The sequence below is a fragment of the Opisthorchis viverrini genome (genome assembly GCF_000715545.1).
Source record: "Opisthorchis viverrini unplaced genomic scaffold opera_v5_502, whole genome shotgun sequence".
NCBI classification, from domain to species: Eukaryota; Metazoa; Platyhelminthes; class Trematoda; order Opisthorchiida; family Opisthorchiidae; genus Opisthorchis; species Opisthorchis viverrini.
Window position 1 is genome coordinate 82,935 of NW_008752166.1, and position 10,902 is coordinate 93,836.

At 45.2% G+C, this 10,902-nt stretch overlaps 1 protein-coding gene across 1 annotated transcript in view; it reads right to left on the reverse strand.

Moving 5' to 3' along the window:
* Nucleotides 1-10,902, reverse strand: part of T265_11475 (hypothetical protein) — a gene marked incomplete at both ends in the record, with an annotated part of 30,064 nt that overhangs the window by 10,418 nt on the left and 8,744 nt on the right. The window contains 3 exons of the mRNA XM_009178141.1: nt 1,458-1,518; nt 3,650-3,853; nt 7,692-7,892. Of these exons, the coding sequence (XP_009176405.1) occupies nt 1,458-1,518; nt 3,650-3,853; nt 7,692-7,892 (466 nt within the window). The remainder of the gene's footprint in view (nt 1-1,457; nt 1,519-3,649; nt 3,854-7,691; nt 7,893-10,902) is intronic.

Below are 10,902 nucleotides of genomic sequence, written 5' to 3' on the forward strand. Positions count from 1 at the left end.
CAACTGAAACATGAGGCGGCCTGTGTGCAGCACATTCAGTTGTAGAATATCATAAACGAGAGATTCAGTTGAGTCTCTCGTGAAAACCAAATTGATTTGCAAATGAGTATATTTCTCGAACAGTATACTTATTCAAAGGAATCATATCTGACTTAAGCCTGATACATAAGAGAGAGATACCGTCCACTGCCTGAATACGGATCTACTCTGGGAAGACCACAGTGACGAGTTTTCACGGGTGGTCTCTATGGGGGAGGGAAACTGTCATATGACGAAAAGTTCACCACAGAAGAGAAAACATGACCGGAATGGAGGCTCAGGGAAGAGCCAAGTTCGCTTTGACCAACATAGCTAAGAGATGACTTAACGCAATGGTTAGCCACGCCAAATCATGACTAAATCTGCTAGTGGGTGCCGTTTATCGAAAGAGACTAACAGTAACTATGTTAAAACGGAGCGAAAAACGGAGTCAGCATTGCAACAACGGATGGAAAGGCGTCCGAATTGGCCGGTTCATTTCAGACGCAAAGAACAGCGCGCTCGAAATTCGTTCTGGGGTTATTCCTCGTCGAAAGGATTACTGGAATCGACCTGAAAGACCCTTTGTACCTCAAAGTTGAAAGTCGCAAATTGACCTCAACACTGATCGCGTGATGCGACGAAACCGGCGGTACAGCCTCGCTAGTACATAATATCCAGATGGATTACTTCCCGCACCTCAAATAAGTATCGGGCGCAATCAAGAGTGTAAACATTGCGCGGTTTGGTCCGAAACACTAACATACTTGAGTCAGAACCTCATTTACCCGTGGGGGTCGTTCTTTACGATAAGATGTCCGGGCCCCGCTGTGCTCGTGTTACAAGACCTCTGAACGCTGAATAGGTATAGCTGGTCTAACTGTCTCAGATGGGATATATCAACGAGATTCCTGCTCGAAAGAAGCGAAGCAGAAACGAGACACTTGGCAACACAGAATATAGTTCTTGGAAGATAATAAACGAAAGGTTTGTAAGACCCTATAACGAAAAACGGCCGGTAGCACAGCTAATACATCATAGGAAATTGGCTTTTTTTACATACACTACCAGCATGGGTTGAAACGCTAGGCAATATCACTTGATCTATCCGTACCGTTGCCAGCACCCTATGGACCGGGAACCCACAGCTCCGAGAAATACACTCATTTGCAAATCAATTTGGTTTTCACGAGAGACTCAACTGGGTTTCTCGTTTATGATATTCTTCAACCGCTTCATGTTTCAGTTGGCACGATATTCGAGATATTGCAGTATGGTTTCATAGAGGGAACTCTTCGAAGAGTTTTCAGCAACTTTGTGAGTAGTATACTTTTGTCTCCTTCGAATGCTGTTTAAAGATTCTCTACGAAAAATTTGCAAGCGTCTTATTTGCAAACTAATGAATTCGGTAAAATAATTGAGACACAAGAAAGACTTACCAATTATTTCACAGTCATGGCGCTCGTTCGGGGTTAGTTTGTGCTGCTGAACTTCGGTTTGCTACAAAAGGGATACAATACAATGAAAGCATCATCTCATCAACAGCATGACATCAGTGTTCAACACCGATGCTTCACTGCCGTATAAATGTCATGGTTGTACGAGGGCTGGGATACTGCCAGGGCGCCAACACCTAAACAGGAAGACGATTAGGGTCCTCAACCAAAGCCTTTGGCTCAAAAGCCTAACCGCAAGGCAGNGTTTGGCGGGAAATGCAAGTGCATTACCATTTTTTACGGAACAAGTCGCCACATGTTCTGACCCCCAATCTGGAGGGCCAGGAGACTGTGTCCGTCGAACCTCTAACTATTGACCAACCGGGTATAAGAGACTCTGTGAGTGTCGCGGGACACTCTCCAGTATAGCTCAATGGATCGCTGAGGTGCGCAAACCGTCACATCACTGTAAGGTTCAGTCTCTTCGTGACGGCAATGAAAGAACGAACAACCTTAATAAAGAAAGATGCAAACAACTGCATCCAAAGCGTTTCAACTCATGAAGATCATTAAAACCATTCAGTTATGGCATCCTCCCAATGAATAGCTGTAATACAACCGTAGGGAAGCTTGAGAGCTGAGGTAATGTCACACTGCCCAATCGTAGAAGGGACCGACGGAAAAGTCGAGTCGAGTCGGGACCTCTTAGCCCGTAGCCCTCTCGCTTTGACCACTGCGATATCTACAAAGCTCACTGTGAATCAGCTATCTAATCGCTTACGTGTACCTAATTTTTTCTCGGTCCCTAGGAATGCTGATCTTGGATTCCTTAGTCTTCCGTTCGTAACACTGGGTCGTTAAATGGTCCCAAGTAATTCTAATCTCAAAATTCAGGGTAAGGATCGGCCAGTCAGTGATTTCGAGGGAACAAGTGCAACCGATCCGAGAAGGTACGGAGGAACTTCAGTTCTGGCGTACAGACTGACTTTCCTCACCGACTTTCACGATCTTAAAGATGTCGAAGGGTTATGATTTCATTTTCAGGTGACCGATATTTGGTGATGGCGAACGGATTCCAAGCGAGCATGGGAAGAAGTAAGGAGTTTTTCGGAATACAACAGAAGTACTAGTATCCCGATGGTGCAACAAACGGAAACTAATAAGACAACAAGACGAGGGTCGTCTAGCGCTACTCATTCGCCGCCTTTCCATCGAAAGTCAACGCTGACGCACCCCACCGAACTTTCCCGTCGAATACATTAGCACTTTCTTCCAGTGCAGGAGCACAATGGTTCTGGTTAACGAAACCTGGGCTACACACTTCAATTTAGTTTATTTAACTTATATCTTATCAGTAGCGTCCTCGGTAGCCCACACTGAGTAGAAGACCACCGCCCACAGGAACCAGACCTCCTCGAGAACCACTACGTACGCTGTTGGCTAAGCGTAGTATTTTCACGAAATGCGCTGATCATGTGTTGAACTAGGTTAAACTAAACAAAGTATCGTTGTCCCTTCAACAGAAGTAGACCACCTGTGAGTTTCGTCGACATACTTTCACTGCGATTAGCCGAAGTCAGTGATAACAGCAAACATCTACAGTTTTTGGACAAACACAAGGTGGGCGTCAAGACTATGGGAGATGGAATCTACATACACAATTGCGCCGCACATTGAATTTTATCAATGTACATTAGGTAAAACAAGATGGCCTTCATTGAGCGGCGTGCGGAACCACATGAATCCTGGAAAATATCAGAATGTAGTTGACCGCTAAATCAAGAGAAGAAAAACTAAGAAGGATTGTCGCTTCGACCTGCCTAGTCAGTCGCTCTTAGCTAGTCAAGTAGTTAACCACTGACCGGACGGTCGCGGGTTGGAAGCTATAAGTTTCGTGAGATCCAAATTCCTATTGATCCCGAACAAGGATGAGACAGTTGGACAGTGCCTCTCGGCTTTTCAGGATAGACTGGTTCCGGTGACGGGACGAATATTAACAAATCTTCTCATATCATCATCAAAAGCCAACTAGCCGAATCCAGTTGTGTGTGTGATAAGTAGACCAATGACCCAGGCCCGAGTATCACGCCTTGGAAACGCGTCAAGAAAAACATCTATTACAAAACCAAGCCCTAAGGAAGGGAATACGAGGGGTGAAATGCATCAGATAGAACAGACTGATGGAAGGAACTCACAATATCTGGGGTAAGTACCAAACCCTTCTGGACATCTCCCGATGCGTCACGTGATGGCGAACTCATCCGCGTATCCGCACTAAGCGGTCCGTTGAGAGAGGACAGTGCGCTAAGATCCGCTTGAGGATTAGCTCCAACTGGTCGACGTGGGGTAGGTGCTGAAGGGTTTAGTGGTCCAGAAAATGGGTTGGAGTCTCCAATGGCCTAGAAAAAGTGTATGGATTTTCAGTAAACTAACCGTTTTAGCCCTATAAAAATTCATCTGTTTTGGTACCTGCGGACTTGTAAACATCAGGTTAGAAGTGTTTCAGTTCGTACAACCAACAGTGAAGTGAATCACTTGAAGACAGACCCACGTTTCGTATGGTTACAGCCGCTGAATACCGTCTTTCTTCAAAGCTCATAGGATATCAACTTTGGTGAGAAAAAAAACAGAAAACTATTGAGACCGAAAACTATCTGACACTTAGAGCTCACCTCATCATCTTGGGCTTCATGGACATTCAATACCAGATGATCCAATGAGTTCATCATCATCACTGTCAGCTGTAATAACCGCGTACTTGTCGTACACTGGTTTTAACTGCCACCCTTTCGTTCACCGGTGATTTGGAGAGCGGGGTAGGTAGCTGTGCATTGGAGGCGGGACCTGATAAATTAGTGCGTAAATACAGCACTGTATATGGACTGTTAACTGGAGGGATTTAGAAGGGAGCTATGCATTGAAGGCAATAGCTGGGATGCATGTGCCCTATTGAGGATGCGACTGGGCCATGTCTGACAATGTCTCTAGCCACTGATGTGACCCGTCTCGGGGTCCCCATCCAGGAAGACGGCAATGACAAGCGCAGCTGAGTTTTCTGGTAATGGCTTTTATACTTCACTGCCAAGTCATTGTTTGACCGCCTCCGGCTCTCTTCCACCCTTCACGTGGTTGCGCGAAAAGAGCCCTTCGAGGAAGTCGGTAAACTGACATATGCAGCACGTGGCCAAGCCAGCGCAACCTATGCAGTGTGATCAGTTCATCTATCGAGGGTGTTATTTCTCCCCAATGCCATTCGGCGAACTTCAGCATTGCTGATCCGGTGTTCCCACCAGATTCGGGCAATGTTCCGAAGACATTGATGGTGAAACACTGAAAGTCTTTTGACGTCCTCGGCCAGGTTTCCGATCCGTGCAGTAATATGGGGCAATACACGTAACCCAAAAAGTTAACCTAACAGCAAATTATGCGGTCTGACAAGGGGCACATGGTATCAGAAATTCAGAACTACGTTACACACCCCAAAATGCAATGCCCTAGCCGAAAAAAAACGTTCGCAAGACGTAATGACCTTCCTATGACCTTACCTTCACTTTTTAAACCAGCATCTGAGCACAACATGCGCTATCACCCTCAGAAGGTGACGAGATGGGCCAAGTGGTTAGGGCGCGAATTTACTGACCGGAAGGTCCATGGTTCGAATCCGACCTCCGCCACTCGACTTCCCCTGTCTAGGCTCGGGCAACCTGGCAGTATCCCAGCCCTCGTGCTTCCTGCGGGTGGCATGGCAGCTAGGCACCGAAAGGGTGCTACAGCTGAACGCTTTCTTTCTTTCTAGCACCCTCAGAAACCTCTTCCAATCACCCGTTTGAAGTACTTGTTTATTCAACAAGCAAGTCGAATTAATGCGCTCTTCAGACACGATATTCCGTGGTGTAGTCAGGGCTTACATGAAAGTTTCCGGTCAGGCGCTTTGTTCTGTGAACAATAGCACCGATAACGGCCGTTACATCGAGGCATAAGGTGTCGGCCGCAAACATTCAGAAAGTCCCGTTGGTGTGCTACCACAATTCAAACGCATCACCTACTGTTCATAAGTAGCGACGAATGCCGTTGAATTGTCGGGACCTGTAATAACTGTTTACCAGAAACCGGTCATCTTCCCTTTAAGGAAGATCTTCAGGGGACGTTACGCTAGGCTTTTGTCTGGGGCTAGTCTCTATAGCAGAGAACACATTTCTTCACAAAAGGAGAATTGGTCTTACTTTACGGTTGTTAGAAAGCGGGTTAACTGAACGATTCAGCCAAGTTACGACAGCAAAACATGACGGTTGGTTTACAAACTCGCGAACACTTTCGTTCAGCTGTAGCACCCTTTCGGTGCGTAACCGCCAGGCCACCAGAAGGAAGCGCGATGGCTGGGATACTGCCAAGTTGACCAAGCCTATACAGGGGAAGTCGAGAGGCAGAGGTCGCATTCGATTCAGTAAGTTTGCGCTCTAACCACTGAGCAATCTCGCCCCCTGCGAACACTTTGCGGAGGACACTATCGAACCCAAAAGGAAACTTAGATCCAAGGATGAAGAACAATGTCACATAAAGGATCCCATGCAGGGACTGCGATAAACTATATATAGGACAAGCCGGAAGGACAGTCTCCATCAGAATACATGAACATAAGCTCGCTACAAAAAGGCTCGATCAATTTTCTCTCATCTCCGTGCACAAAGATCAGGAAGAACACGAGTTCGACTGGAAAGCGTTCGCATACTGGCTCAAGTGATAACGAAGAAAGAAGGGGAATTTAGTGAAACGTGGTACTCCACCGAAGAAGCTATCAACAACCATACGGAAATTGACCCTACTTATCAACTGCTAAAAGCAAGAGAACGCAAGAACCACATAGTGCACAAGCAACCGGAAGAGGAACTTGTAAAAAGAAACAGGGCGGTCCGATCCAAACGGACACATCAATTGGGTTAGAGGGGGCACCCAGTGAATAAACCAATGTACTAAATCAATCGGCAGGCGAAAGGAGGCCGGTCAATACAATGGAGAAGGCAGACGGTGCAGCCAGCCAATCACTACCGAAGAAAACATCAGACCAACGCAATGCGGATCGAGAAGACGGGAATCGAAATGGGGGAGCAAACTACCAAAAATAGAAGGCATCCAGATAACCAATTGACTCGAAGGAACGCAAACTACAATGCAACAAAAATCACGAAAGAACCAATAAATTCGCGAAAAACGCTGTCACTCAACTAGTCAATCACGTTAAGAGATCATAGATAGCCTTCAGATGCTTTATAGACGCACGCAGGCAAAAAGGATGCACCCAACTAATTGTCTCCTCGTACGGTGACGAAACGTTTGCAAGTCAATTGCCAAGCTCGGCGAACAGCTCAACAGCCACCTGGTCAACAACCAATAAACTCACCCGCGGCACCAGTATTTCGGCATACTACGAACAATTTACAAAGACCTTTGGCTAAATAATACCATTGTTTTCGAGAAAAGAGCCGTACTTAATTAGGTTTGACGAATCATACCATAAGTTAAGACGAACAGAATAAAACCGGCGATGTTGGGTATTCGCCAAAATATAAATAAATGAGATCAAAAGTTTGCTGAGGCAAATAAATGTGATAAAAATACGTTTCCAATCAAGTCATTATTATGACATTCAGAATGGGGCGGATATCACGGGAAAATGCATATCTAGACCTTAGAAAACTCGTCTTGAGCCAATCACTACCAGTTGGCAGTTGAAAGTCCTGATATTAGTAGTGTCTCTAGTATGTAATGCACCTTGCGTCTGAAAAAATTGCGACCAGTGAAAATTTGTCCCGAGGTATACATATCCCCTGAAACTCCGTCTGCTAATGAACTTCCTGCATTTTCAAGGTCAAACCATGGATATGTGTATATATGCTTTATGATTTTTCCGCTATTGCCTGTTAATCGCTTGTTGTTCGGTGATCACACTTGTGTCCAAGGCTCCGTCTTCTTAGTATTCTGCTGTACTAGGGATCGGACAACATAGCTGGGGAAAGCATATCGTTAATCGCTGCGTGATTGAAACCGTAACACTCCTGAAGCCACAAATCGATTGCCGAGATTACTTGAACTTCCTCTCACACGCAAAGAATCACTACTGCTGAGAATACCGACAAGAAACAAAAAGTGCCAAGTGAGGTTTGACGAAATGATGGTCGCTTAGTGACCAGGGCTGAGGCAAACTCCAAACACGGTACCAGGGCAACTTCAAATACTTACCAGGTTGTCCAATCCGGGCGCCTGTTGCCTATGTAAACTAAGCACCTCGGAGAAGTCTGGATGCCTTGTATTCACATAGGCCAGTTCAATGGAAACCAGATTGGTCACCATTTGATTGGTCGGTTGGAGGCGATGGCGTAACACAGACGTGACCACGTCCACAATACGCTCATGTAGTTTTGGGAATCGAAGGAGCTCCTGCTGTAATCCCAAAAGACAAAGAGGTGTAGGAAGACGTAGATGATAAAACATTGGATGCAAATGTTGAGACTGCAAGCAATTCTGATTGGCACACCGAAAACGCAAAAGCCTGCTCCACGAATATCCTAGTGTGCTTCAAAGACGTCTGTAGATGACTGATGAACTGATGGGCCGACGTGACTCGATACTTCAGACAGCCTTCACATAGAATGAGTTTGCAGAGCGTACAATTTCGTGTCAACCTGAAAGCATACATTTTACTACCAAGTTGAGAACGCTTCATTGACATTAGTTGGAACCAAATTGCTGACAATAATACACTCATTTATATGTTGTTGCCTGTTCGAGTTACAAAAAGGATCCACGAATGACTAGTTGAAGCAGCTCGTCCCAGCTACACTCTTTTCTTTGCAAAATGAGAGAAAAGACGTCAATGTAATGTTAATTACAATTCAATTCAAAGATAAACACTGTGCAACAGCGTCCATCCTTCTGGAGTGAATGATTTCTGCTTAGTCCTGCCAACGATGAATACTCTCTCGGGGTCGAGTGGTTAGAGCGCGAATTTACTGGCCGGAAGGTCCATGGTTCGAACCCGACCTCAGCATCTCAACTTCCCCTGTCTAAGCTGTCTAGGCAACCTAGAAGTATCGCAGCCCTCGTGCTTCCTTCGGGTAGCATGGCAGCTAGGCACTGAAAGGGTGCTAAAGCTGAACGACTAGACTAGACTAGACTCTTCGACTTCGCACAGCCTACTAACAACGTCCGTAATTCGCTGACCACTAACTGGTATAGCGTCGGCGTTGATTTGTGAAGTCCGGCAATACCAACAGATGCCAAACTCTGACTTCCGTATTCCTAACTTGCCTTCAAGTGATCATAGTTCCTTTTGTCCTGTACTGTTAGCAGTTACCGAAAGATTGAGAGCTCGAAATCGATTTGATCATGAAAAGTTGCGCTTCAAAGTACCGGGACAATAAATTCGTTGATTGTATTCTGCAGCATCGGCGCGGTTTTACCCCTAACTGAAGCTACGCCAAGGTGAAGGGCTCTTTCTAGCAAATCTGGATAAAGTCTAAGCCACTGGAAGGAGGAATAAACGTTCACATGTTCTGTGTATACCAATTCGCTTGAAACCATCCGGCAAAACTGCTTGTTTTGCTCCAAGATCGTCAGACTAATTTCATCCAGCATGTGAGATTCACATAGCAGGTATGGCTAACTTTCGGGGACATCCAGACTGCTTTACTCGACCCAATATCAAACCAGATAACTGACTAACTGAAGTGGCTAGTTTGCGATTGCACCAGTTCCACCTTTTTGTTTCCGCCACAATAATTTATCCATTGATAACAAGGACAGCTTGGTATTGGAGGTTTTTGTGAATTCCAAACCTAGTAGTGTTTAAACTGTGTTTAGAAGTGTTTTAGTTGGGAACAGGCGATAGAACGGATGCACTGACGCCATCGGTTGAGTGGTGCTTGTCAAAGCTACCATCACTGACAGCAACACCAGTGTTCCACTGTCATACAACCAAGTCTTAGTAGGTGATTGCGATGATTTGTGAAGAATATCACCACTAAAGAGGAGTGGAGTTTAGTGCTAGTCAACATGAAAATCCGACATGAATACAGCTCCAACACCCATTCATACAACATAGGTACAAGCTGCACAGACATTAGCAATAAGAGAGTCACTGGTTACGTCTGGCCGCCATTTGTTGATCAGCTTTAGGAGTTGTCGATGCATCTCTTGGTCCCCACCAAGAGAAACGCTTAAATCGTGGATTGTAAGTAGTTTTGGATGACCAACTGAGAGATAAAAAGACCTACGGAAGTTTGGTGAGTTGTACTTGTTCTAGACTCTCCTAAAGACCGATAATATGCTTGTGACTCGTTTTGGACTCAAAACAAAGATGAGCTGACGAACATGTCTTCAGGAAGGTTTTTTCAAGCGTGAGAGCAGTATATAGTGGTTTAGTTGGACTTCGTTGGTCAGCGGCTGAATGGCATTGAAAATTTTCGTTACACTGGTCTCAATGCGTATGAGTAAGTGCGCAAATCGTCAAGTGGGAATTCCCGAGTGCAGTTGTTCCCCACTGCTCCAGACTGTCTTTCTGGCATACGAATTGCTGAGACTAGAAAAGGTATCAAAGTACAAATGTAATGAGTGTTCCAAGCCTAACCCACCCATTCGAACATTGGAGACTTAGTGCAAGTAGTTCTCAGAACGCAGTAACAAGATCAGATCGCTCTTTACAACTGGAGATGCACAGAGATGTAACACACTACTCATAAAGTGGCTGAAAACTCTTGGAAACACCATAAACGATAGATTCAGTCTCTCAAAAAACCGAATTTGTTTGCAAACGAGTGTTTTTCGATAATACACACAGAGGTTCCAAGCTTTAAAATCCTGTCAGCTGGTCTCCTCTGATGCAAGCTACATCGATTGTTCTACACGCGCAAAAAGTCAGGATCACGCGTATCACATGATAGGGTAATTGAATACCAAAATGCTTAAGGCACACATGCTACACAGAATAGGACGGGTTCATCCATTCACTGTTCTTTGGGAAATCCGTTTCACAAAGCTGCACGAAAAGTCACATTAGACTGCGAAACTAGTGTCTTCAGCAACCTTACGAGTAGTGCAGTGCGAATATACATGTCGCGCAATATCTCGAATATCGTAGCAACTGAAACATGAGGCGGCCTACTGCAGCACATTCAGTTGCCTGGAATTATCACAAACGAGAGATTCAGCTGAGTTCCAGGCGAGTCTCTCGCAAAACCAAATTAGTTTGCAGATGAATGTATTTCGCTAGTGTTTTCACTACCTTGGTAAAACAAACTCGTTGAAGTCTAAAGGAAGGTAGGTGTTCACACAACGAGACAAAGGAGTTGGGTTTGCGGGGGGCAAAACAGAAACTGAACCAGACTACGAGAATTGTAAGGAATTTCGCGGTCAAATTTAAGGAATGTTCTTCAACATGAGGGCGATATCATAT